The sequence below is a fragment of the Sphaerodactylus townsendi genome, linkage group LG03 (genome assembly GCF_021028975.2).
Source record: "Sphaerodactylus townsendi isolate TG3544 linkage group LG03, MPM_Stown_v2.3, whole genome shotgun sequence".
NCBI classification, from domain to species: domain Eukaryota; kingdom Metazoa; phylum Chordata; class Lepidosauria; order Squamata; family Sphaerodactylidae; genus Sphaerodactylus; species Sphaerodactylus townsendi.
In genome coordinates this window covers 23,292,830-23,320,356 of record NC_059427.1, presented here as the reverse complement: position 1 = coordinate 23,320,356, position 27,527 = coordinate 23,292,830, and the positions used below count along the sequence as shown (strand labels likewise).

General features: G+C 50.0%; 1 protein-coding gene across 4 annotated transcripts in view; it reads right to left on the bottom strand.

The window, feature by feature from the left end:
* Nucleotides 1-456: 456 nt before the first annotated feature.
* Nucleotides 457-27,527, bottom strand: part of USP19 (ubiquitin specific peptidase 19) — a 47,789-nt gene continuing 20,718 nt past the window's right edge. For 3 of the 4 annotated variants that reach the window (XM_048488584.1, XM_048488583.1, XM_048488585.1), the window contains exons 11-26: nt 26,632-26,830; nt 26,377-26,510; nt 25,048-25,206; nt 24,837-24,947; nt 24,393-24,503; nt 19,349-19,450; nt 18,282-18,422; nt 17,957-18,075; nt 17,397-17,534; nt 16,832-17,226; nt 15,735-15,845; nt 13,990-14,206; nt 12,780-12,932; nt 8,377-8,540; nt 6,718-6,902; nt 3,053-4,688 (exon numbers count right to left, since the gene is read on the bottom strand). In XM_048488584.1, coding sequence (XP_048344541.1) covers nt 4,470-4,688; nt 6,718-6,902; nt 8,377-8,540; nt 12,780-12,932; nt 13,990-14,206; nt 15,735-15,845; nt 16,832-17,226; nt 17,397-17,534; nt 17,957-18,075; nt 18,282-18,422; nt 19,349-19,450; nt 24,393-24,503; nt 24,837-24,947; nt 25,048-25,206; nt 26,377-26,510; nt 26,632-26,830 — 2,658 coding nt within the window. In that variant the 3' untranslated portion in view covers nt 3,053-4,469. Of the gene's footprint in view, nt 1,908-3,052; nt 4,689-6,717; nt 6,903-8,376; nt 8,541-12,779; nt 12,933-13,989; nt 14,207-15,734; nt 15,846-16,831; nt 17,227-17,396; nt 17,535-17,956; nt 18,076-18,281; nt 18,423-19,348; nt 19,451-24,392; nt 24,504-24,836; nt 24,948-25,047; nt 25,207-26,376; nt 26,511-26,631; nt 26,831-27,527 lie in introns of those variants that run through there. The other variant, XM_048488586.1, reaches the window with a different exon arrangement.

The following is a 27,527-nucleotide window of genomic DNA, read 5'->3' as shown; positions in this document are numbered from 1 at the left end:
ATGGTGATCATTTCCCACCAACGGCTCGCTGTCCTGAAATCTCAACAGTAACCACATAGGAGACAATGCTAGTTTTCAAATATTTTGTCTGACTTTGCAACTGTTAGGTTTTTTCACATGGTAGAGATCTTGTATACCGACATTATCATCTCAATATGAAAAAAAATCAGACCAGCAACATCCAGAGTTGTGGACAAAATAACTCAATCAAAGCTTGGCACAACTGAGTCTCTTGTTAGGTAAAGGTAATGAATGGTTTCCAATGACTGAGAAATTAGCAAGCACTATAATATTCCGGATGTCAACAAGACTTTATATTGCACATTCTTAAGATTTCCTGGTAGACTGTAGCTCAAAGAGAATCACATAACATATATGTGTTTTAAGAAAAGGAAATAAACTTAATGCACACTAGCAAAAGGCACACAAGCAAGGTAGTAAGAAAGGACCACATACTTTTGCAGAATCATTTATTTAGGAGCCCCCCTATAGCTAAAAATCAGGGTAGAACAACAGTAATTTCTATACAGAAATCTTGAACGGGGCCCTTCTCCTCCCCAACGCCCGGAATGTACCGGCAAGGAGGCAGCACAGAATATAGTTTTTAATTCAAGTGACAAGTTTGGGATGAGTCCAGTGAGCGTTTTTGGCCACTGTTGCCCAATGCCCTCTTCCTTATCACAGCCCCTCTTCCAAATGGCTATTGTCCATGCATACATATTGTTTTCTGGTTGGCTGTTTGCCCCCTGCCATTTGCACCAAACCTTTTATCTCTGAGGCGGTGCCTCTGCTGGAAATTCATTCCAAGATGGCATGGCAGCAGACAGAACAGTACACAAAACACAGGAACAAGCAGCATTAAGTAGAATTTAATGACTCAAAACCCAAGACAAACACCAATTTTATACAAAGAGAGAGCAAGATGGAGACTTCCTGGGAATGGGTCCAGGGCAGCCTCATTTGGTTACAGCGATTCCAAGAGCGGGTGATGGAGGCCAGGGAGCCAACGGTTTGAACAGAGATGACAAACGGCTTCCCAATCCTAGAGAAGTCACACGAGGGGCCGAGAAGCTCCGAAACGCTTGAGCAGAGGCAGCCAAGGGGGAGGGCGAGTCACAGTCCCAGGCCTTCTGTGTGGAGCAAGAGAAGGCAACAGCAGGGGCCAAGTCTCCAGCCCCCTTTCCCCTGCCAGTCCAAGTGATGCTGGTGGAGGGGCGCACAAGATCAAGGAGACATCGAAGGGCACACGTCCTCCCCATTTTGCAGCCAAGATGCCCTGAGCTTGGGGCAGGGGAAGGGCAAGGACAGGCGAAGAGGGACTGTGGAAGATTGTGAAGCAGGCACCCATGGTATGGCCAACTGGGAGGAGGCCCCTTAGGGGCAGATGCCGGTGACCCCTGCCCCTCCCCTGGGGGACAGGCTGGGTGTGTGAGAGGATGACTCTCCTGCTTCAATGCAAGGAGACTTACCTGGGACCTTCTGGGGCTGAGTGCAGGAGCAACAGGGGAATGCATCGGAGGCTGAGTGGGGGAGGGGCTTCCCTCTGCATACAGGCCACAGAGCAGCCTCTTCGCAAGGGTCACACACACACACACAAGGAACCTTTTCAAAATTGCAGGGGAGGAGGAAGGGGTGGAGCGGAAAGTGCTTGTGTGCTCAAGAAAAGGTCACAGCAGCTCCTCCTCCTTCCCACTGCAAGGGGGATATGGGGGGGGGGTTAAAGAGAGGGGAGCCACAAAAAAACGAAAGCTGTATGTACACCCTCTCCCCCTCCAGTGCGGGACGCCTTAGTCAACTTCCTCCATGTTGCTGTAGGATGGAGTGGGGTGCTCGGTCACCCCCTCGGGTGCCAGCAGGGGAGCGACTTCAGGGGCGAGGCTGGTTCCGAAGGATGGCGAGCTAATTCCCTGCAAGCAGAACAAAGCATCGGACAGTCAGCGGGAGAAGAGAGAGACACCGGACCATGCACAGATCCCCTCCGTATCCTCCCACCCTGGCATAAGCCCCAGGAAGAGGTTTCTCTGCTTGTTCTGAACATCTAAGCTATTCGACACTCTTAAGGTTTTAAGATGCAGAACCAGATTCTGAAAAGTAATTTTTATATTAGCTCATTTTGGGTAATCGAAGACTGGCTATTCCATCCCCTCTGTTTGGTGGCACAGTTATGGTGCTTGATAGGTATGCAAATATTTGGTTATGGAACAGGGTAGCTACTCTCTTTAGAATGTTTTCGCATACCGATTGTACCCCCCCAAAAAAACATTTCTAGGTGTTTAAAGCTATACATTGCCTACTGAGGTAGTACTGATTTAGTATTTCAGATTTACGTTTTTATACCTCTTAATGGAAGATTGTCTAAAAATATGTCTGTATTCTCATCACTACTCTGCTAATGTATGTTTTATTCTGCTGGTTCATGACTGCAATAAAATATTGGCTGCTATACAAAGAACTGTCATCTGCCAATCTAGGACTAGATTCACTCTACAATAAAAATAAATATTCTTCTTCAAGGTAACCTACATTCTACACCCACGGAAAATTAATTTGGAACCTCTAATTTCTGCAAATTTGATTTCACTCATTGTGCATCCTGCATTTTGCAAAAGTACAGAAACTCCGCCCAATCCCTCATTTAAAATTGCACCTGATATCAGCCATAACTTTCTAAATCCTTTGCAGCCATAAGGCACACAACTTGCTGCTTGTGTTCCATGAATGTTGAAAATGGCCAAATGTCCCATCTATTAGCAAATCCCGCACTTGCACAGAATTATACATTCCAGAGGTCTGCCCCACCCTGGGACAGCCTTCCATCTGCAGTATGGCCCTCTTTTGGCAATTTACTGAACACCGTTCCCAACAGCCAACCAGTTCCTTGGTCCCCCACTAAACCAGAAGGGAAGACACCGTGAATGGAGAGGTGCAACCTGAAGGAGTGAGAGGACATGGTGGTGAGACAGGATCCTCCTGATAATATTACCAAGCAGATGCTTAAATAACAGATCAACAGATTTGGGGCGGGGGGGAGATAAAAGACTCCAGCCATATCTTTGGAACAACTTCAGTTTTATTAAATACAATAAATAAATACAGCGAAAGCTTTTTTTCTGTTCTTTTTTCTCTTCACAATGCAATGCCTTTTTCCACCAACAAGGCAGGGGGCTCTTTCCTTTGCAGCGTGGGAAATGCTCCCCACCACACTGACGTGTGGATCAGGCTGTGCTCTTTGGCACGGGTGAAACTGCCTGGGGCACAGTAGGTACGTGTGCCAGTTAACTTTACTCCAGGGGCAGAGAGAAAAAAGCCCTCTTTGAAAGTGCTGATCTTTTTTTAAAAAAAGATTTCTTATAATACATGTGATTAAAAGGAACCGTCAATCATACACAAACCGAAAGGAGGGGGTTGCAGTAAGAATCGCTTCCTCTGGAGAACAAATTTCCAAGACAACTCTCCCTCGTTTGGCCTCAGCCCAGGCCTACGTTAGCAAAGCTAAGGATTCGTATGTGACCTGGAGGCGCAAGAGGGGTGCTGCCTCCTGTGTGAGGAACCTTGGCCTGCAGGGTAGGATTAAGGACACGGATCTGCAACGGCCTCCTCTTTCACTACTGCATGTGCAGAGGCACATGTGCATGCATTCCCAAAGACACATGCAGGAGCCAACGTACAAAATCAGAGCAGCATCTTCTGTTCTGTGGCAGCCCTTTGCTACAGACAGCTTAGTATAATGGTTGAGGGACAAGGACGAGAAGAGAGACTTCCCTTTACACTCTACATCCCTGTCTAGTGTCATGCCTGGATAGAAAACACCTGAGCTGTGGGGGTGGGGTGGCCAGAGGGATTAGGTCGCAAGATGACCCACCGTTGGGGAGAAGGAACCTAATCCAATCTGCCAATGCCTGAAGAGTCAGCAATGCCCACCACCCTCCTAAGCATTCAAAACAAGAGGCCACAAATCTCTTCCCCTCCAACTCCCAGCACAGGGAGAATGCCCAACTGGGAAAGCTGGTACAACCTTTAAACACTAGGCACTAATGAAGGGACGGATTGATCCAAGGCAGAGAGAGCGACCAAGACAAATACATTCCATCTAGTTAAAGGGACCGACGTGGATCTGCAGCTCCTGCTGGAATACATATATATTTGCCAGCGCTTGTTGCACAGCGGCCAAAGACTACCAGAGCCGCCTATGAGAAAAGCAAGTCCAAAATGAGTTTCCCCAGGCAATGAGCCATAAGGACTCTTCCCAGATTATAAATTCATGTAGTCAGCCAAGCGGGATACAGCAGGCCTGGGGATAGGCGTCTTCTCCTCAGGGAGATACCAGCGCGAGGGCTTCTTCCTGCAACCTACCTGGCAAGGAGCTTCCCAGCCCCTCGCCGCAAAGATGTGAAGGAGGAGAGAGTCCAGTTGCAAAGTAAGCAGGCTGGCTGCCCCCTCCCCTCCTTGGGACTTGCAGTTATTAGCTGCTACCTCCAACGCGTTTGATAGATGAGTGGGTAGAAGACATTCAAGAAGAGCGCCACAATGGCCGCCATTGTGCCCAGGACAAAATAGCGGACGTGGCCTTCATCGGGGCAGTCCGAGGTGAGGCGCTTCGCTCTCCGGCTGCAAGGCCTCCAAGGGCTCCTCGTCAGCCTCCTGGCGGCTTCCTCTTCAGCCTCCAGTTCCTGCCAGAGCAGAGAAGCCTGCGATGTGGAAACCTGCGTCAGCACTTGGGGAGAAACACAGTGGCAACATATCCAAAGCACCCACACTCTGCCCCTTATCCTCCCCACACCCCTTCACTGCTGCTGTGTCTGAATGACAGCCTCACGGGGCTCCCCCCTTCCCGCCTACTGCGCCGGCGGCACAGCCAGTTCATTCCTCAAAGACTTCCTGAGCACACAGTTAACACAAGCCATCGGATGACGGACAGTAAAGCCCCTATTTTCAGAGTGAGGCATCCATGATGACTTGGGCTTCGTGATGGGAAGAGGGGTTTTTCCCCCCCTTCCTGGGCCTCGAGAACCAGTGACAGCTGAGTCCTTTCGACAGAGCCCAAGAACCGAGTAAGCACAGCCCACAGAAATTATTCAGCAGACCAACCAGTCACAACAGGTGAGAGAACACGGAGGATCATTCACAAAACAGCCATCCACAGCTGCATTTTTGCCGGTGAGAACATGAGGATCTGAGGATGACCGCCAGTCACATCCAGGTGTTTGAAGGTTGAGCACACGAGGATCTTTCATCAAAAGACAACAGCCAATCAAAAAACAGCTCAGCTTTTTGGCAAGTGGGAGGAAGCCATGAGGAACATTCAAGAAATGACAAGCCAATCACAGCTCACTCTTTTTTTTGTTTGCTTGCTTGCTTGCTTTCATTAAAACAGGTGCAAAAGGAAGAATTAGTAACGGGGGCAACCATTCAGACCAGCTCTTCCACGTCCAAATGCCTCATGCAGCCCAGTCAGCCAATCACAGAGATTGTTCTTCCTACGCGAGGTCCATAGAGGCAGGCAGAATCCACAGAATCCGTCTCCCCCACTCCATCCCCCTGGGACCGGCAGACAAAAGGGCTCGCTGCTTCCCCTGCACCCGCAGCACAGAGAGGGTGACGCTGAAGCTGGCCCGAAGTGGCACACTCTCTCCACAGGAGGCTGGCTGCCAGTGTCCGCAGGCACGAAGGGAATCTTGGCTTCAGCGTGTAGGCCTCTCTTTGGCAGCTTCTCTGAAGAGACGTACGCCGAGCCTGCTCCTCCCCCCAGAGTAAGAGGTTCCCAGTTACTCTGGACCCAACAGGCATCCAGGTCTACAAAGATGCCAGGCACGGAAAAAGCCGGAACGCTCAGCTTTAGTAAAAGGGAGGCGACCCAAGAACGCGGCCTTGCCTCAGAAGGTCTAGGAGGCAGCAGTTTGGCCTTCTGTGTCCAGGAAGTCACTTATTGCCCGGGAGTAGGAAAAGGATGTGCCAGCAGACCCCCGCGGTGCTCGCATCTGGGAAAGGCTCATGTCTGAGACTCTGCCAGGGTTGTTGGCAGTGGAGGTGTGTAAGTGTGTATTGCTGGCATGCTGCGTGCCCCATCTCCAACATGTTAATGGGTAGGAGGAGGAGAAAGATGTCTCAAATTGCAGCGGCAATGAAGGCACAGTAGACCAGCCCCCCCAGCCAGCCTCATTACAATCCATGCCACCATGGCTGCTTGAGGGTCACTCGTGACCATGCCTGTCATCACTCTGCATGCTCAAGGGCACTTTTCGGTTCATTTGGCACAGGATTTGGGACTGCCACTCGAGGCTTTGCAATTGGCAGCACCCTTCTGTCCAAGAAAACCCTGTCCTCTCCACTCTTACAAGCCACAGCAGCCCTCCCTCTCCAGAGGAGGAACTCTTCCCCGAAGTCCCAAGAGCCTCCTCCTTCGCCCACAGCAACCAAAGCCATGATCACCAATCAGGCTCCTTCCGCACATGCAGAATAAAGCACTTTCAATCCACTTTGTAGCTGGATTTTACTGTGCGGAACAGCGAAATCCGCTTGCAAACAACTGTGAAAGTGGGCTGAAAGTGCTTTGTTCTGCATGTGCGGAAGGGGCCTCAGAGATGTAAGCCCGAAATAGCAGCCCACCTCCAGTAGTAGCATTGCAACTCCCAAACTGACAGGGCCCATCAAAGTCAATAATGACCCTAAACTTCCCCCCCCCCCCCAACTAATATCCTCTCCTACCTGAGTTCTCACCTGATTGGCTGCTGCCTCAGCAGATGGAGCCAATTCTGCCCGAGGATCTGTGGGGTGAGGTGGCCCTCGGGGGGGTCTCTCTACAGGAGAGTTCCGTCGGCGATAGAAAAGAACGTAGGCATATCGGGTCACCACTTGGCTTTCGTCCACTGTGGTGACAGTGCTGTCGTCGAAGAGCCGCCAGCCTGTGTCGGGGGGGGAGACAGAAAGAGGTGAGCACAGAATCCTCCAATGCGCACAAGCCTCTCTCTCCAGCTCCAACGTAGAAGGAAGGTCTGCCTGACGAGTTGACAATTCCTGCTTTATACATCACACAAGAGAAGCTCAACCTCAGAAGCATCCCAGGTGAGAGAACTAGGTCTCATCTTTAGCGCCTGGTTCAGCCATCACAACTGCTTTCACAGGTGTGTCATTTGCTGGAACAACAGAAACAGCCTCGAAGAACTGATTAGGAATGTGTCAGGCTGCCAACTCTCCCCTTCACGCTCCCTGTGTTACTACTGCAAGTTGAAAGAACGGAAACTCGAAAAACGGGGTTTCCTTATCACTCCAAGATGTGAAGGTTTCCCTACAAACACAGACTGGTCTTCCGTGCTACAGTATGAAACAACAGTAAGAACAAGTGAGTTGGGCTTACGATGAAACTGCTGGTGGGGGGACAGGAGAGGAACAAGGAGGGTTCTCACCCCCTTCCTCTTAGATGTACTCAATGAACGATACGGCCATGTTTTGATTTAGGAAACTCAGTGGGTTGCCTTCCAGTTCACCCAATCCCATTCTGCTGGCTGAGGCCAATCCAGACATGACAAGGGGACGCTAACTGGGACAAGCTAAGGAGGAGACGGCGTTTAGGACACTGCAGCCCCACCCTGTGAACAGGGAGCCTTCTCGAGCATGCTGCCTGCATCTCCACAAACCAAAAGATGCCAGAACTGTATCCTGATCAAAAGTGGAGCTAAATCACCAGCTACCGGATTTCGGTCCATCTTGCTCATTTACCAGAGTGTCAGAAAACCAAAGGAGGTCCTTATAAATCATAGTGAACTGCTCCCTTCAACATTCTATTGTTTTCCTAAAAACCAAAGCCAATTGAACAGACAACCACCCCAATTTCCTGATGTCTCAGTGCAGAAACATGGTGTAACCACTTTACACCAGATAGCAACGTTTTTCACAGATGATCTCATGACTCCTACTACTTTGAGAATCTAACGCTTTTGGCAGTAGCACAGAAGGGTCACAGGTGCACCAATACAATGCATATGATGATGGTCAGTGGGAGACACTGTTACTTCAAGCTGGGGTGGGGGTGAGGGAGACTGCTGAGCTGAACTGAAGAGGCAAAAGCTTCTCTGCTCTCAGAACATAACTGTCACGTGAAGAAAGTCCTTTTCTCCTTTGCACCACCCTGAATTCTCCCCACCCACAGCCCCTTTCCTCAGAAGTTCTCTGATGTATCGAGATCAATGGCTCCTCTAGTCCAGCATCCTAGTTTCCACTGCAGCCAATCAGAGGAAAGGCTTTCCAAGTTGACACTGTGGCCATGCCGCTGTGGTGGTATTCTAGCCGAGACTTGTGCCTGCGTCTACATGGGTGACTGACAAGTGGCTTAGCCAACCAATGGCTACCACACCACCTGCTGATCTCCCCCCAACTCACCCACATCACTGCGCTGGCTGTTCTTGTCGCTGGGCAGCCGGGCGTAGGCTGTGTAGTGTCCGCCGATCATGCCTCCGTAGTGATTGATAACCGCATACAGGTCGTACATGGGGAGCTGCTGTTCATCCTTCTGGCCAATGCAGAACTTGCTCAGGTCCAAACTCCTGAGGGGACAGATTGTGCGAGTGAGAAGGGCTCCCCAACTTTAGTCCAGACAAACGCAGGCCCCATTTGCTATCCTGCTCTGACAGATTGCCCAACTTGTCAAGTCAAGTCATGCTTTATTGCATATCAGAATAAAAGACAATATATATATCCATATATAACATCACAAATCTTAAGAATTGGCTGCAGTACTATGGAAGTCTTACTCTACATTTTTAGACGCATCTCAATAAGCAAGACGTAGAAACTTGGGCACTTTCGCACATGCAGAATAATGCACTTTCAATCCACTTTCAATGCACTTTCACAATGGTTTGCAAGTGGATTTTGCCATTCTGCACAGTAAAATCTAGCTGCAAAAGTGCATTGAAAATGGATCGAAAGTGCATTATTCTGCACGTGCGAAAGTGCCCTTTGGCTGTTTGTCTTGGTTATATTATCAACATCATTGTTCAACAGGTATAAGATTTTTTTGTTGGTCCAATAAACATTTTTCTTTGCCAGAACCAGATGCAAAAAATTTACCCAACTTGTCATTTGATTGTTCCATCAGAGGGCAATCCTCCATGCTTCTTTAATTAGATTTGGAGCCTATCCTACAAGTTGGGCCAGGCAACACTACTATGGGAACCAAAGCAACCCAAAAGAAACTATGAGGTACAAATACATGAAACAGATCTCAGCTATACATCTTTGGCTACCGAGCTGGGGGTCTAACCATTAGTCAAACGTGAACCAGTTTTTGTTGACTTGATCTGTTTCATTGTTTGGGTTGTGAGGCAAGTTATGGAGAAACAGAATACACTTTCTCTAAATAAGCGGGCTATCATCTGAGCCATGTTCAAATATGGGCAAGGACCGAAGCGCCCAGAAGACAGGCGAGGCAGAGATAGTTTGCTTTAAGACATGGAAATTAGATTCATGTTCCCGGAAAGGGTAGAGAGGAACGTCAGGTGATGCTCATCAAATGTGAACTCATAAGAACATAAGAACATAAGAACTAGCCTGCTGGATCAGACCAGAGTCCATCTAGTCCAGCATTCTGCTACTCGCAGTGGCCCACCAGGTGCCTTTGGGAGCTCACATGCAGGATGTGAAAGCAATGGCCTTCTGCTGCTGCTGCTCCTGAGCACCTGGTCTGCTAAGGCATTAGCAATCTGAGATCAAGGAGGATCAAGATTGGTAGCCATAGATTGACTTCTCCTCCATAAATCTGTCCAAGCCCTTTTTAAAGCTATCCAGGTTAGTGGCCATCACCACCTCCTGTGGCAGCATATTCCAAACAATTGGAATCACACGCTATGCGGAAGAAGTGTTTCCTTTTATTAGTCCTAATTTTCCCCCCAGCATTTTCAATGAATGCCCCCTGGTTCTAGTATTAGAGAAAGAGAGAAAAATTTCTCTGTCAACATTTTCTACCCCATGCATAATTTTATAGACTTCAATCATATCCCCTCAGATCGCCTTTCCAAACTAAAGAGTCCTAAACGCTGCAGCTCTCTCCTCATAAGGAAGGTGCTCCAATCCTTCAATCATCCTCGCTAGTTCTCTGCACTTTTCTATCTCTTTCCTCGATATCCTTTTGAGATGTGGCTACTCAGAACTGAACACAGTACCCGGCGCGGTCGCACTCCACGCTTTATATATGCACACAATCTTTGCAGTTTTATTCTCAATTCTTTCCTAATTATCCCCAGCATAGAGTTTGCCTTTTTTCACCGCTGCTATGCATTGAGTTGACATTCCCATGGAACTATCAACTAAGACTAAATCTCCCTTTTCCTGGTCTGTACTGATAGCACTGACCCCTGTAGCAGGCGAAGTTTGGATTTTTGCCTCTACGGCATCACTTTACCATTTCAAGCACATTGAACTGCATTTGCCATTTCTAGCCCACTCACCTAATTTATCAAGGTCCTTGGAGCTCAGAATCCTTTGTGGTTCTTACCACCCTCTACACTTGGTATCATCTGCAAACTTGGCCACCACACTACCTGCACCCCTACTTCCAGGTCATTTATGAATAAGTTAAAGAGCACTGTCCCAAACGGATCCTTGGGGACACTAATTCTCACATCTCCATTGTGAGAACTTCCATTTATACTCAATTCTTTGCTTCCTGTTCCTCAACCAGTTTTTAACCATAGGAGGACTTCCCCTCTTATTCCCTCTTCATTGCTGAGTTTTCTCAACAGTCTCTTGGTGAGGAACTTCTTGTCAAAAGCCTTTGAAACTAAGTAGACAATGTCCACTGGTTCCCCCCCCTATCCACATGTCTGTTTTCATTAACCCCTCAAAGAACTCTAGTAAGTTTGTAAGACAGGACTTGCTCTGACAAAAGCCATGCTGACTCTTCCTCAGCAGGTCTTGCTTTTCACATGTTTAATAATTTTATCTTTAATGATAGATTCTACTAATTTTACCAGGAACAGATGTCAAACTGACTGGCCTGTAATTCTCGGTCCCCTAGACTTTTCTTAAAGATTGTGTGACATTGGCCATCTTCCAGTCTTCAGGGATGGAGCCCTGGATTTCAGGGATAAGTTGCATATTAATGTGAGAACATCAGCAATTTCATGCTTGAGCCTTTTAAGAACTCTTGGATGAATGCACCTGGGCCAGGGATTTGGTAGCACGGTTTATCAATGGCTGCCAGAACTTCTTCCTTTGTCTACCACTAACTTCGCTAGTTCCCTCGGATTCACTTCCTACAGCTTGGTTCAGGTGCAGGAATGTTCTCACCTCTCTTGGGTGAAGACAGATGCAAGAATTCATTCAGCTTCTGCACTTCCCTGTCACCTTTTAGCACACCTTTGTTCCTTCATCGTTTAACGGACCTTACCGCTTCCCTAGCTGGCTTCCTCTTCGCTTTTGATGTACTTGAAGAACTGTTTGTTGCTAGTCTTCACGTTCTGTGCCCTCATAATCCTTTTTTGCCTCCCCTTACAGCTAACTTCTATTTCTTGCCACCATTTGTGTTCTCTGTATTCTTCATCAGTTGTTGACTTCCATTTTCTAAAAGACATCTTTTTTTTCCTAATAATACCAACCTCCCTTTGTTAACCATGGTGGCTTGACTGGGCTGCCTTTAACCTGCGGAACACATTCCAGCTGAGCTTTTAAGACTGTGTTTTTAAATAACCTCCAAGCACCTTGACATTTTTTGACTCTCTTGATTTTCCCTTTTCAGCTTCCTCTTCTGCGACTATCCCCTCATCTTTGAGAGCCTTCTGAAGGCTAATGTAACTACATTAGTAGTTACTTGTTCGCATGCAGAGATACTGAATCTGACAGCATTGTGGTCGCTGTTCCCTATCGGCTCAACAACACTGACTTCCCCGCACCAGGTCCTGGGTCCCACATAGAATTAGATCTAGGATCACATCTCCCCTGGTTGGTTCTACAACCATCTGCTCTAAGCCACAGTCATTTAGCATATCCAGGAATGTTCTCTCCTTACTATGACCTGAACATGCATTTTTCCAGTTTATGTGGGGATAGTTAAAATCGCCCATTACCACGACATTTTTGCTTTTGTTGGCCTCTCTAATTTCTTTTTCCATTTCCTCAGAAATTTCATGAACAGAACTCTGAAGAACAGCCAGGCTTTGGCAAAGCGAGACAAAGATCTGTGTTACCCCTATGCTTCCAGCAGCACAAGAGCCTGGGCTATCAAATGCAGGAAATGGCCAATAAAACATGCTAGATATATGTATATCCGCACAACCAGCAGAGGTCTGATGCATTATTCCTCATTTGTGCATCTGTTGAAATCCTTGCCTGCGAAAACTGACTCTAAAATAAATCAAGGAACCACAGGGCTGTTTTTTCACACACACCCTCCTCCCTGATATGAGTCCCTTCCACTCCCAACTTTCATCCTTCCCTCAGCATGACACAAAAGAGATACTCCAACTGGCACTTCCACCCAGAACCAAAGGTAAAGGTGTGGTCTAGACCAGGGGTCTGCAACCTGCGGCTCTCCAGATGTTCATGGACTACAATTCCCATCAGCCCCTGCCAGCATGGCCAATTGTCCTCTTGGACAACTGGAAAGCCCCAGTTGCAGACCAATTCACTGAGAGGTCTGGACTAAAGAATGCCAGGGCAGAGTCTGAGGGAACACTGCAATGCGTGTGCACACACACAGGGGTTATAAGCCTGTTCTACAGAGATCACACTCTGCTTGAGTGGCACAGTCATGCGACGCAAGGTGTTGCCCGTCTGCACTGTTTTACCTGACAGGAAAATCCACCATATCATTGATCTTGTCCCTCCAAATAAAGCTGCGGAAGGAGAAGCGCTTGAGCTGGATGATGAGGACGTTGGGCAGGCGCCACAGCATAAGCTGCTTGGATGCCTCACGGTGCTGCTTGCACTTTGGGCAGTACCTGTGGAAAAGGAGGCAGGGAAGACAGAGAGTGGCGGATTACTGGGGACCATCCTTGCTCCGCTGGTCCTCCTCACTTGACTCCTGGCTGCTCTTAAAGCAGGGAAGTTAAGACACTTTGCCTTGAGTTGTCCGGAACAAGGCCTGGACTCTTGTGAATGCAAAGCCTGGTGCTGCTGCTGAGCCACAACCCTGCCCCTCCCCCGCTCCGCCTGGGGTGTTCACTATCCCAGCTGTCACTGCCAAGCAATTTATTTCACTGCTATGGGTGACGGGGACCCCAGAAAAGTGGTGGGCGGATTTCTGAGATCAAGGGATCTATGGAGCAGCAGTGGCGTAGTGGTTAAGAGAGGGCGCATTCTAATCTGGAGGAACCTGGTTTGATTCCCTGCTCTGCTGCCTGAGCTGTGGAGGCTTAGCTGGGGAATTCAGATTAGCCTGTACACTCCCACACACACCAGCTGTGTGACCTTGAGCTAGTCACAGTTTCTCGGAGCTCTCTCAGCCCCACCCACCTCACAGGGTGTTTGTTGTGAGGGGGGAAGGGCAAGGAGATTGTAAGCCCCTTTGAGTGTCCTACAGGAGAGAAAGGGGGATATAAATCCAAACTCTTCTTCTTCCTCCTCTATGGACCAGCCAGGATTGCTCTGTGGGGTTTGTACGTGGACTTTTGATATCTGATCTTCCTAATTCAGCATAAGGTCTCTGCAGCATATGGTTTCAGAGAAGAACGTGAATGGCTGTGAATGGGCGCATGGCACAGGGGAATCCCTTTGGTAAGAATCCCAGAAGTTCACACTGTTTAGTTTGGCTTCTCAATTCTCACCCGCACACACAAAATCCCCAACACCCTTCGCGTCTACTGCACTCCAATATTCTTAGTGACAACCTGTCCCCAGGCTAACGAAATAGAACACTAAAGCACCTGAAAACCCAAATGTGGCTGCATCTTCAAAATGTCTCTTTTCGGGCCAGTTCGAGAACGTTGACCATGGTTTTGCATCCCATTCATGAGATCGGACAACCTACAGTCAAACCTCTTGAGACCTCTTTCTTACCAGGCCTCCTCTGGGGCCAGCACCTCCGGTTTGGTGAAGAGGTTGAGGCACTGCTCCAGGGTGAAATGGCCGGCCCTGGCTGCTTCGCTGGCTGAGCCTGGATCCTCCACACATTCCAGCTCCTTGGACTCCACCAGCACAAACTCCTTCATCCGCTCGTTGTTCTTCCAGACCAGAGCCAGGGAGCAGTCATCTGTCAGATCGAGCGGGGTGTCTCCTGCAAGGACAAGATGTTTACAGGTGAGCCCATGTACTGTTCCTTCCCACTGAAGATGCCCACGAAATGCAAACTAGACGTAGACCAGGGGTCTGCAACCTGCGGCTCTCCAGATGTTCATGATACCCATTGGCCATTAGCTCCTCGCCAGCGTGGCCAATTGGCAGTCAATTGGTCATGCTGGCAGGGGCTGATGGGAATTGTAGTCCATGAACATCTGGAGAGCCGCAGGTTGCAGACCACTGACGTAGACCACCTGGGACTCCTGTTTAGACAGCTTAGGCAAAGGGGGAATGGAATGAGAGGTGAGAGGGAGTGGAAACAAAAGCATTTATTACCAATGACCACTTCGACAGGGTTTCTTCAACAATTAGACAGAAGCCTTAAATGAGATCCTATCTCACGATGACCCTGTGCAAGGCAAGCTGCTATTAATCCAAGGTTTTTTCTATGTGGGAAACTAAGGTTCGAAGCAGCAGATCTGCCCTGTCCAAAACCACCCACTTGAGCTCCCATCGACATTGTACCCACAGAAGGACAAAAAAGGCCCTCTTGCAGGCAATACAAGAAAAATATGTTGATAGGAAGTGGGGGGGGAGGGGGGGCAAAGAGAGACATTCAGCTCTCTGGAATGCAGCTCATGATCGTCCCCATTGTCTGTTTCGGCAACTGTGTAGCACAGGGCAACATCCACTGCGCGGGGGGAGCGCCTGGGAAGCCTGGCTCTCAAGAACAACGGCTGGCAGCAGCTTGCCAAAGTCCCAGCAAGGGCTTCTTTCTCCTGCATTGTCCTTTTTAAGCTGTCCCTGACCCCGCCCGGCAGAAATGCACCGTGCAGCATTGACATCGTTGAGCTATTTTCCTTATTTATATCCCCCCCATTCTCCGCAATGGGGGACCCAAAGTGGCTGACAGAATTCTCCTCTGTGTTGTTGGATCTTCCTGAACCCCCCCTCCCCTTTCACGAGGTAGATTCGACTGACAAAGAGCGCGACTGGCTCAAGATCACACAGTGCGCTTCAGCGACAGAGCGGGGTTCTGACTCTCCAGGATCCTTTAAAGAGCACATCTACACACATTGCTATAGCTGGTTTCAAGTGACATGCACACGCAGCAGTACGTAAGTCACGAGCTCATCTCAATGGCTCCAGCTTATGAAAAGTGGTTGACAGCTGCTATGATTTCAGCATGAAACACACACAGCCAGTCAAGTAGTATCCTCCCTGACTTTTCTGTGTTGGTCAGATTAGACTGAGCCCAGACCCAAGGTGCTCCAGATTACAATTCCCATCAGCCTCTGCCAGCATGACTATGCTGGCAGGGACTGATGGGAATTGTAGTCCATGAACATCTGGAGCGCCACAGGTTGCAGACCCCTGGACTAGATTGAGCCTGCAGCACTTATCACTTTGAAACATTCTCCCTAAGGCCGGGTGACTCTCCCTGTTGCTCCACAAAAGTGGCCAAGTCTCAAGCGTCCGGACACTGCTGACTGGGATGCTCCTGGCTCCGTCGCCACAAGACTCACCCTTATCCTCCAGCTTCTGTTCTTTGTTGGAGGCATCAATCTTGTTGATGTAGAACTGAACGGTGTGGGAACTTGGACCCTCGGCTGGATGCTGGTAACCAGGGATGGCAGCTACAGGGGAGCAGGGGAGGGAAGGATCAAGTGGTAAGAAGAAGCAGAGTTGGTTTGTATATCCCGCTTTTCTCAACTGTAAGGAGGCTCAAAGCAGCTTACAAACTCCTTCTCTCCTCTAGAAAAGAAGCCTTGTGAAGTAGGTGGGGCTGAGCGAGTTCCGAGAGAACTGTGACTATCCCAAGGTCACCCAGCAGATTAGAGTCCGCTGACCTTAACCACTACAGCAGTGTTTTCCAACCTTTTCGACGTCACGGTACCCTTGACCTCACTCTTCATATCTCATGGTACCCCGGCCATCCTCCCCCCACCTTCCCCTCCCAGTTCCCATGCTTGCCACCCCCCCACCTTTCCCTCCCAAGGTGAAGGGAAGCACGGTGGGTGGGAAGTGGCTGCTGACTTTGCAGCAGGCCTTGCCCCCTGGGCCAGATCCATATCCTTGCTGGTGCTGGCAGGAGACACTGCAAAAGTGAGGGGGGCTGGTAGCATTGCCACAGTACCCCTGGGACATGCTCACGGCACCCCAGGGTACCACGGAACCCTGGTTGGGAATCGCTGCACTACACCATGCTGTAACACAATCAGCGGCGCCCCACCTTCCCATGTGGATGATATAAATAGCTGGGACACTTTATATTCCACAACACATCTTGGACATCAAGACAGAGGTGGTCTTTTATGAGAGCCACGTAAAAGTTGGCCTCAGGATAACATCAGCTTCTCAACAGCTGCACACCCCTTGCAGCACTGGAGAACTGCCTGGACGAAGAAATTTTCCTAACCCCAACCCCCACCCTTCCAGTTTTGGCAGGCTCTGCGTGAATGCCAAGTGGGGAGGAGGGACCGAGTAAAGAAAACAAGCTTCACGAAGCAGATAACTAGTTCTGAATTTTTTTGCTGGAGTGATTCTGTGAGTGGGGCTGCGCAGCTACGTCACCTCTGCCTACGTCAAAACTGCTGGCTCTGGTCCAGGTTGGAACACTAACCTTCCGGCTTGGAGGCTCTCTCGAAGGTAAGTTCCTTCTCCAGGCAGCCTTCGGCCCGCGCATCCAGCGGGGGCTCAGAGAAGCCCGAATCCAAGCTCAGCAAGGAGCTCCTTCCTGTGGCAGCCTTGCTCCTCAAGGCGCCGCCATCCCCTAGCTCGGCCTGTAGTTCAGAGGCCGAGGGAGACGCCTGAGGTTCCGGCAAGAGGTGGGGGGCTCTGGCGCTGTCTCCTGACTCCGTGGCGGTGCTGGCGGCTGAGGTGGTGGCTGCGGAGGCTGCTGCAGCGCAGCTACTCCGAGAGGGAGGGTCCTGTTTCTCAGGAAACTGGGGCTGCAAGCTCTGCTCAGGTGACATCCGGCCCATCTGGAACGGCGGCTGGAATACACTGACTGAGTACCTAGCCGGGGGTTGGGGGGACAAGGCAAAGAGAGGGGGGAAACAAGCCGTAATATGGGTCTTGCACTGTCAGCACGACATGCACTGCAAACGCCTGCGAGGGAAACGCAGCTCCTTCATTGGCCAGCTGAGGCCTGGAAGGCATCCGGGGATATCACCAACATGCCTTACCTGGCATAACCCTCCAAGAGCTGAGCCAGCCGTGCATAGGTGAGACGTGACTCTGGCACGCTGATGAGGAAGGGGAAGCCGATGTTCTCAGGGCGGCACGAAGTTTTGTGGTCATGCCAGTGTTTCCTCTGGCACTCTCTGAAAGGGACACAAAACAGTGGGGGTTTGTGTGTACCCCCCCTGCCCCTACACGCAGAACCAAACCATTGGTTCATCTAGAGCCCATTGACAGCAACTCTGCAGGGCCCAGGGCAGACAAAGGTGTTTCCACACTCCTTCTGTCCGAGATCCCTTTAAACTGGAAATGATGAGGATTGAACCTGCGATTTTCTGGAGACAGGCAACCCACCCCCAATACACACACCTGCCTGCTCCTCTCCCACAACACGATGAGAACCAACAGCTTTCTCTTTCGTGAGAAACACCTTCACATGCACCAGCCCGCCACCGGAGGGACCTCTCCTCCCGACACTGCCCAGGAATAAGCCATCCCTGGGAGAAGGGCTAGCCAAGGAAAAATCCTGCTACGGCCCCTGGCTCGGGGAAAGACGCCCACTTACACGTTACAGTAGCCGACACGGTAGCACCGGGTGCAGCGCTTCAGCTTCTCCTCCTCCGACTGCTGCTTCTTCTGGCAGGCGGCACATTTGGTGATGGGCCCGCTGGGCACCTGAGGGCGCTGGGAAGGGAAACGGAGCACATTTGAGGGCTGAGCCAGAACCAGGAGAGCACCTGCGCCAGAAGCGCATGCTGGTGCTCCCACAGGTCAGCGGAGGCTGCAGGGCGAACCTAGCGTGCCCGCACGTGCTTTCCGCCTTCCCCCTCCTGCCCGCTCCAGGGTTGCCCTTTCTGCAGAGGCCACCCAGCACAGCTCCAGAGCCCTACCTGTTGAACCTGCAGCTCTACCACACGCTCCTTGGCCAGGTCAGGCGACAGGACCTCGAAGCACAGCAGAAGGTCTGTGGGGGAGACACAGTCCAGCGAGTGGGAAGGCAGGTACGTGCGGTGGAAGTGGTTCTTGATGACCTACGCCGAGAAGGGAGGGAAGCAAAGGCCTTTGTGACAGATGCTCACAATATAGACTGTAAAACCCAGGAAGCCACGGCCACAGGATGGCACAGTGGCCGCCTCCGTTGAAAACAGGGTTGGGCAAAAAAACACAAGGGACAAGGGTACTGGCACTAGCCAGTGTATGTATTAGTAATGGGGGGATTTGTGTGTTATCTCCTTTGTTTTGTAAACCCTTGCTTCATCTGGTGCAGTGCTAAAAGATGCTTGTGACTATTTTACTTTTAATAAATACTTTTTAAAACCTTAGATGTGGAGGACAGTTCTCTGTACCACATATGCCCCACTGTCTTGGACACGCTATTTAAACAGGAGGTAGAGGAAGGCTGAGCAGCTTTTCCCCCAGGATCTCCAGTCTACCCTGTGGAGCCCAGGAGAGGGTAACCAAGGGGAAACTGAGGCAGAGGCCTCGCAGTTGGAAAGGAAGCTGGGAAATCCTGACCTTCCCCCAGCGGGCAGTTCTCAAATGATCAGGTGGTGGCAGCAGATTACCCAAAGAGAAAACTAGCCCTCCCCAGGAAAAGTTGGCAACTCCTGGGGGTGTGCAGAGTGCAAAATAGGGCCTGCCAGCCAAAAGCAAGCTCGTTTCGCCACAGGCACAAAAAGCAAACACACACACACACCTGGAAAGAACAGAGTGCAGTATTACTACTACTTTCAAAAATCAGGTTCCTGGCAAAGCATCTACAGGAAGCCTCTTTCCCATCTGACTGGTAAGAGACATCCCCTGCCGCCCCCCCCCCCCTCCCCGCTCTGCTGCTACAAGCTAGAACGCTCAGGGCAGGCAGCAACTCTCAAGACCGTCAGAAGCAAGAGCCTTAACTGGACTGCAAGGGACAAGGCTCGGCCCTCCTCACGGGGTAGTAGGCAAAAACAGGACTCACTTCAGCCAGGCGTAAGTTCTCGGGATTCACCCGCATGCTGTGAGATATGGACTCCAGCACCTCCATGGCAGTAGAGTTCTCTTTACTGATGCTCACCAGGAACTGTTGGGAGAGAGAACGTGAGGGTGGCAGTGTCAGGGTCAACAACCACACGCCGCCAGTCCTACTGCTACTACAATCGATACCTATAACTGCATAACATTTTGGTTATTGATCACAGCGCAGAAGGTTGTTTACATCTACTGAGGAAGTAACCTATGAAAACGCTCTGCTATTGCGAACGGCGTTGTAGACAGAATGGCTTTCTGCTGAACACTTCGCACTCCAAAGGAGGAGGACAGCATCACTTTAGTTCCCTACGATACAGCCAAGACTGTCACGAAGGGAATTGTTTGATTTTATGTGTGTCGTGTACTTTTGTATGGTGGAAGGTTTTGTGTTTATACCATTCTAGATTATCAAGGCCCCTTAATTACTTTTTCACCTCCCTAAGTAAATGGTTTTGTTCAACACAGGTGTTGATGTATGGCTATCAATTGTAGTAGCAGTAGAACTGGCGGTGTTTTCCACAATTATTATTGATATCTAGTACGCTAGTCCTAATCATTATTGTTATAACAACCACCACACACCCCATTTCCCCATGAAGTCCACAATCAAGCAATGCCATCCTTGAACCATGCATGCTCTGCTATACCTGTTCCTGTCCCGTAACCCTGCCTCTCCTCCAACTGATGCACGGTCTGTTGCTTAGAGGGTCCCCCACCCAGCCTCAGTTCTAGAGCCAGCATGGTACAGCGGTTAAGAGTGGCAGACTCGAATCTGGAGAATTGGATTTGACTCCCTGTGCCTGCACATCAATGGTAGACTCTAATCTGGAGAACCAGGTTTGTTTCCCGACCTTCACATGGAGCCGGTCGGCTGGCCTTCCTCTCCCCACCTACCTCACAAGGTGTCTGTTGTGGGGAGAGGAAGGGGAGGAGTTTGAAAGCTGCTTTGAGAAAGGCGGGTTATAAACCCGAACTCTCCTTCACCGAGTGTATGACATTAAGTGCAATCACAGCGCTCTGTAGAAATAATTCTCGACTATCATGACCGGGCAGCAGCAGGTCTTACAGGTGGGTGTTTGGGCTGGATTCTTGCCTCCATTTCAACTCTGAAGCCCCAGCAAGGCAAATTCCACAAGGCTCAAACCTGCCATGTAGCTGAAATTCCACAAGGTTCAAACCTGCCATGTAGCTGATGGCTTTGAAACCCCTTGGCTAATCCAGAGCATGGGGCAAGATGGTTGTTTCTTTTCCCAGTCCACATTCACCAGCAATACACAAAGACCTGGGACCCACTGCTGAGCTGTGCCCCAAACAGAGCTGCTCAGGAGGCAAGTTGGGCACAACGGTGGGAGAGGAACATGTTGAAAGCTGAATCTGCTACTGCTATGCAAAACCATTAATACAGTGCGGGGAAAGGAGTTATTTTAGGAGCAAAAGTGACAGGAGTCAGTGACAGGAGTCCAGGGGTGGACCAAAGGGTTAAGCTCCTCTCACCGCAGAGCTCTTTTGCTTGTGACATTTTGGCCTGCATGTTCCATGAAGCCTTTGAACAGCCTGCCCCTTAAGTTCAATTAGCCCTTGAGGACTGTGGCAAATGGCCTTTCCATTACGTCTGGTGGGCCTGCTGAAAAACCCTTGTTGATCTACGGAACAGGGAAATGCCCTGAGCAGTCCGTGGACTGGATCCAGACAGCATTTCCACTGACACAGGAGGGAGGGCGGTTCCCCTTCAACTGTCAAAAAGACTCTGTTGGAAGTTGTGGGACATGCAGACAAAAAGCCTTGTGAGGTGGGAGCTACAGCAAGGAAGAGAACTGGGCAAGATTGGGAAAGCTGACTGCCTCCAGCCCAGTACAATCACCCCTGGGTGCCCACTCTCCGGTCTATGGAGGGAACAAGGGGCAAGGAAATGGCTCAAACAGCAGCTCCAATTCACACTGAATTCAAACTGATGCTAACATAAAGCTCGTTTTCAAGCACGTTTTATACCAGTGACAGCGGACCTCGCCCATTTCTCTGCTACTACGGCATCTCAGCAGAGCTTTCCCAAGTTGTGAGGGTGTCTGTTACACCTTGACTCCCAAAGGACAGTACGGCAAGTTGTCAAATTCCACTGTAAACTGCAAAGTCACTCACATCTCATCTAACTTGGACACTGCTATTACTGCTACTGGTGCATTGGCTGCCCTCCTCCCCCAGGATCCTGCTGATCTGGTTCGGCTGAAGACTTTCCAGCTTACCTAACCTGAGGATGCTAACAAGACTCTTGTGGGAACTGAAGCCCAATGGGCGCACTGGGATTCTTGCACATCCTGGCTACTCCAGTCTGTCAGAAAGGAACTGACCTGCTGGGTGCCTGAGGCAGCAAAGGGCTCGATGTAGGATTGGACGGTTCCCACGGCCTTTAAAACGGCTATGATGAAAACTAAATGAAAATCTTCCCTTCACGCAATGTGTGATTGGTGTTTGGAATATGCTGCCACAGGAGGTGGTGATGGCCACTAACCTGGATAGCTTTAAAAGGGGCTTGGAGAGATTTATGGAGGAGAAGTCGATCTATGGCTACCAATCTTGATCCTCTTTGATCTGAGATTGCAAATGCCTTAGCAGACCAGGTGCTCAGGAGCAACAGCCGCAGAAGGCCATTGCTTTCACCTCCTGCATGTGAGCTCCCAAAGGCACCTGGTGGGCCACTGCAAGTAGCAGAGAGCTGGACTAGATGGACTCTGGTCTGATCCAGCTGGTTTGTTCTTATGTTCTAATGGCAGCAACCTCAGCAGTTGTCTGGGCACCCCAGGCCCGGAGATTATCAGATGACCCCTTGACGGTTCTCTCCGGATCGTAGTCTGGTTCTGGAACCAAGTCACCTCAAAATCCTCTAGTTGACAAACTTGTGCTCAGAGAGATGCTCTTTCCGCTGATTCTTCTGAAATCTCTCAGCAGCTGTCGATAACCGTTTGACCGGGCTATCTATCCCCCAGGGACAGCAGTCCGTGGATGGATTTAGGAGGCCACTGCCTAATAATGGCTCTGAGCATCTCATGGGTGGTTAGGCTCCAGATGGCTGCACGGGAAGACAGTGTTCCACCTCCATGTCTCAAGGTTACAATTATCATCACCCATGCTATTTATGCTAAATATGCCATCTCTGGACAACCAGTCACTCACTTTGCCATCACAATTCAGAGGAGCAATTTAGATTCTGAACCAGTATATGAGGGCTGAAATAGACCAGATGGTATGAACAAAGAGAAACTTAATCCAGAAAACATGAATTGTTAAGACCGAAACGTGACTGGGTGCTATGGGTCTTCTGGGTTCAAATGCATCTTAATGTGACATACCGCTGAAGATGTCAGCCATAGTTGCAGGCAATACATTAGGAGCTAAAACTACCAGGCTACGGTCACACAGCCCAAGAAATCCACAATACCCAGTCGATTCTGGCCATGAAAACCTTTGACAATACAAGCAATATGACTGATAGTGATTAATTTATTCCTGTGCTAGTCAGGACTGCATGTTCACTGAAGACACAGATACACTCTGGGAATAATTCTGGATTCAGGGCTACTTCTGGGTATCCAAATGGCAGAAGCAGATAGAGGTGTTGTTTAGCACCTGGTTAACCACCTTGAGAGGAAGGATTTGGTCAGTTTTCTGTGCCCTGAAGTGCTCTACGCCAGGGTACCTTTGGTGTGTGTGGGGGGCATCCAAGAATGGACCAAATTGTAGCTGCTTCAGTACAGCAACAACTGCACTGCTGGCAAGTCCCAGTGGCAGGTGCTGGTTTTGACCTTTAAAGCCCTGCCAGTCTTGGTCTAGGTCAGGATACCTTAAGGAACACCTCCTCCCATATGAACTTCACCTACACTTAGGTTAGTCTCTCAGGCCTCACTGCATGGCCTACCTTTAAATGTACACGGAGCGGAAGTACAATGGGGTCTTTTTAATAGTGATACCAAGGAAAGAATGCCCTGACCTGGAAGGTTCCTATGGCTCCCCTCCAATACTCAGGTGACAGTTATATCTGTCTGGTCTTGACAAGCTTTCAGATTTGTTTAAAATGTTCAGGCAGTGGCACTGATGTTCTGTGGATTCTTGCCTTAGCTTGGGCGGCTTATATTGAAATGTTAATGATCTTGGGGTTTTTGGATCCTATGCTTATCTCCCATTTCATTTTAAGATGCCTCTTAAGATGAGAACAAGCAGCAAATAAGAACATAAGAACTAGCCAGCTGGATCAGACCAGAGTCCATCTAGTCCAGCACTCTGCTACTCGCAGTGGCCCACCAGGTGCCTTTGGGAGCTCACATGTAGGATGTGAACGCAATGGCCTTCTGCTGCTGCTGCTCCCGAGCACCTGGTTTGCTAAGGCATTTGCAATCTCAGATCAAGGAGGATCAAGATTGGTAGCCATAGATCGACTTCTCCTCCATAAATCTCTCCAAGCCCCTTTTAAAGCTATCCAGGTTAGTGGCCATCACCACCTCCTGTGGCAGCATATTCCAAACACCAATCACACGTTGTGTGAAGAAGTGTTTCCTTTTATTAGTCCTAATTCTTCCCCCCAACATTTTCAATGAATGCCCCCTGGTTCTGGTATTGTGAGAAAGAGAGAAAAATTTCTCTCTGTCAACATTTTCTACCCCATGCATAATTTTATAGACTTCAATCATATCCCCCCCTCAGATGCCTCCTATCCAAACGAAAGAGTCCCAAACGCTGCAGCCTCTCCTCTCCTCTAAATCTATTAAATACTGTGAAAACTGGACTCTCTGTTCTTGCTTTCTGTGGGGACTGAAACTGATCTGGGTGTCTGTCGCTGGAACATCTAGTTTGTCCCTCAAGAGTAGATTTCCATTGACATTTTCAGGGAACTCTGAAGTTCCACAGCCAAAACACCAATCCAAATTGTTTCGAATCAGCTCATGCTGCAGGAAACAGAGAACAAGTCACGGGGAACAACCAAGACAGTGGGAGACTCTTCTTACCTTGACAGGTTTCTTGTGGGGTTCTTTCGCAAAGTAATACACCGTCAGCACCTTCTGCTTCTGGGGGAGGGGGACGGGTAAATACAGGAAGGGATCAAACGTGATAGACACCTGCAACCAACAGAAATCAGCTGTCAGCGCTTGTGAGTTAGAATGCACTAAGCTGGAAAGCACCGGCCGCTCAAGAGAGACTGAGAGGACACCGCCCTGAATAAAATGAAGACTTGGTGAAGTAGCTGAACAGGAACAAAGGACCCCCGAAGTCCTCAATGGCAGGCCACAAGCGCCAGGGAGCAAACTGGGAAGGAGCCATGGGCCAGGATAGCGAGCTCAAGTGCTGCCACAACAGGCAAAATACCCCCGAGCCCTGCCCCTCCGAGTCTGCATCACTGACTGCAGACCTGCTGCCCCCTGCAGGATGCTCACAAGGTCTTTGCATCCTACCTTTGAGCACACAGGGCACACCAGCTTGGACTTGTATTGGCCCTGAAACAGGTCCACGATGAAGGAATCGTTCCTCATCTTGTGCCGTTGCCAGGCCTCTTCAGCAACTACCTGGCAGCCAGAGAACAAAAGCAAACGGTGAGCCACTGCCTCCCCAGCCCCACCCCCCTCCGCTGCCCATCTCACCAGCCTCTCTCAAGGAAGGACTCACTTCATCGGGCCGCCCATCCGAGTCCACCGTCTCCGTGTAGGGCTTGATCTGGATGCGGTTCAGGTCCTCGTGGAGCCCATCCAGCAGGAAAGCCATGAATTCCTGGGCGTCGTGCTGAGCGTACCCTGTAAACTGGCTGGCTTTGCTGGCCACAATCGCCTGCAGGGAAGAAGAAGAGTTTGGATTCATATCCCCCCTTTCTCTCCTGTAGGAGACTCAAAGGGGCTGACAATCTCCTTGCCCTTCCCCCTCACAACAAACACCCTGTGAGGTGGGTGGGGCTGAGAGAGCTCCGAAAAGCTGTGACTAGCCCAAGGTCACCCAGCTGGCGTGTGTGGGAGTGCACAGGCTAATCTGAATTCCCCAGCTAAGCCTCCACAGCTCAAGCGGCAGAGCAGGGAATCAAACCCGGTTCCTCCAGATTAGAGTACACCTGCTCTGAACCACTACGCCACTGCTGCTGAGGGTTTGGGTAGAATGCCAGAACGGGAAAGCTTCTCCCAAACTGCAGTGGGAGACGTGATGGCAAGCACAATGAAAACAGGTTTGAAGACTTAAAAGATACTGGGGAAAGTAAGAGTTACTTATTGCTGTAGCCCCAGGATCAAGGCTGAACATATCCCAAAGGGTGCCGCTCAAGCACTTGCTGTCCATAACTGGGAATCTGGATTAATTTTTTTAGCCAGAGGGCACTCAAACATTTCAGTCTACCAAAGACACTTCAAATTCAAAGAGAAGGGGCAGATTTTAACGCCACTGCAAATTATCTTTGTGAAGAGCACTTTGCTCAGAGTCCCCAGCAATTACTGATTTATATGGAAGAAAATAAAACTGGGTCAGTCCTGGAGACTGGCATAGTGGTTCAGAGAGGTGGGCTCTAATCTGGAGAACTTGGTGTGATTCCCCACATGAGCAGCAGACTCCCAATCTGGTGAATAGGGTTTGTTCCCCCTGCTCCTACACATGAAGCCTGCTGGGGTGGCTTTTGGGCAGTCACAGTGTTCTCTCAGAACTCTCACAGCCTCACCTACCTCACAAGGGGCCTGTTGTGGTGAGAGGAAGGGAAAGGAGTTTGTCAGCCCTTTTGTCAAAGACTGAAAGAAGAGGGATATAAAACCAATTCTACAGGTACGAACTGAGCATGTCTCCTGCCCGTGCTGAACCCCAGCCCTCGAGAACGAAGCCTGCTCCTCTCTGCATAGCCCCACACCTATTCACTCACACACCCTCATCCTGGCCAATTGATGGTTAGGAACCAGCTTCACGCTGACGTTCCAGACACACACAGCGTTCCCTTCAGTCTATACATGTTTTTACAGGACGCCTTACCTTCAGCTTCGAAGGCTGGAAAGCATGATGCGTGCCTTTCCAGAGAGCCCTCAGCAGCACGGCAAAACCGATTGCCAGGCGGCCCCCAGTCCCCAGGGGATTAGTGTAGTTGATTTCAGATTTGAAAGAGCGATCTAGGAGGCATACAAAGGCTCAGGGTACCTTTCTGCAACTACTGCTCAGGCCAAAGAAGGCGGGGGGGGGGGGCTATAACAGTGGCCCTCCCTCCATCCCAGCCAGGCACATAAAACCTACCATGGAAATAGTCCCGCAGCTCCCGGGTGTTGGAAAGAGACTGGATAACACTGTTCATGAAGCAGGTGTTGCCCAGGTTCACCAGCCCTGTGAAGCCTGGAAGGCAGACCTTCTTGTCCTCCTCCTCCTCTTCCTCCTCCACGCTTTCGCTGCTGACGGGGCTGTGAGTCATTGGTGGGACCATGCATGTCGGCTTGGGCTGGAAGGGAAAGGGCTTCTGGCCATCAGACAGTGTGGGTTTCTGGGCTCTCTGGCTCCCCCACGGTCACTAGCCCCAACAGTCCTACTGCCAACCTTCCTTCCCATCCAGAATCCTTGTCCCTATGCCACAAACAGTGGTCCCACACCAACTACAAGAATCTGATCACAACCATAACTAGGAAGAGTCATGTCCATGCGAAGGCTGGGGGGTGGTGGTTGGTCCAATTAGCTGCAGAGCTCCCACTGTCCCCGGCACTGAACAAACACTGGATTTAGGTGTTGTTCATTCTAGACTTTCTGACAAGCTTTCCAGAGGCATCTTCTCAGTTGCTGCCAGAACCCAGGCACTGTGCTAGGCAGGGACTGTCTGACCCAGTTCAGTGATTCTTATATTTGTTTTATGCTAATTCCAAATCCAGAGGATTGCTTTTCCTTGGCAAGGATCTGAACTTCATGGATAATCACAACTGCTATTATCCACCATCAATGTTCTTGCAAAATGCAGTTCCCGTAAAAACCCAAATCACGACCCATGCAGGGAAAACTAGAAGAACATCAGCTGCGCCACCTTCCTGAGGATGATTCCCCCCTCCTGTTTAGCCCTACAGGCACGGCTGTTGCCAGAGGCACGAGCCAAATAGCTCTTAAGTCTGTGGCTTACAAGTCAGACTTTCAAAGAATACAAGTCCAGGACC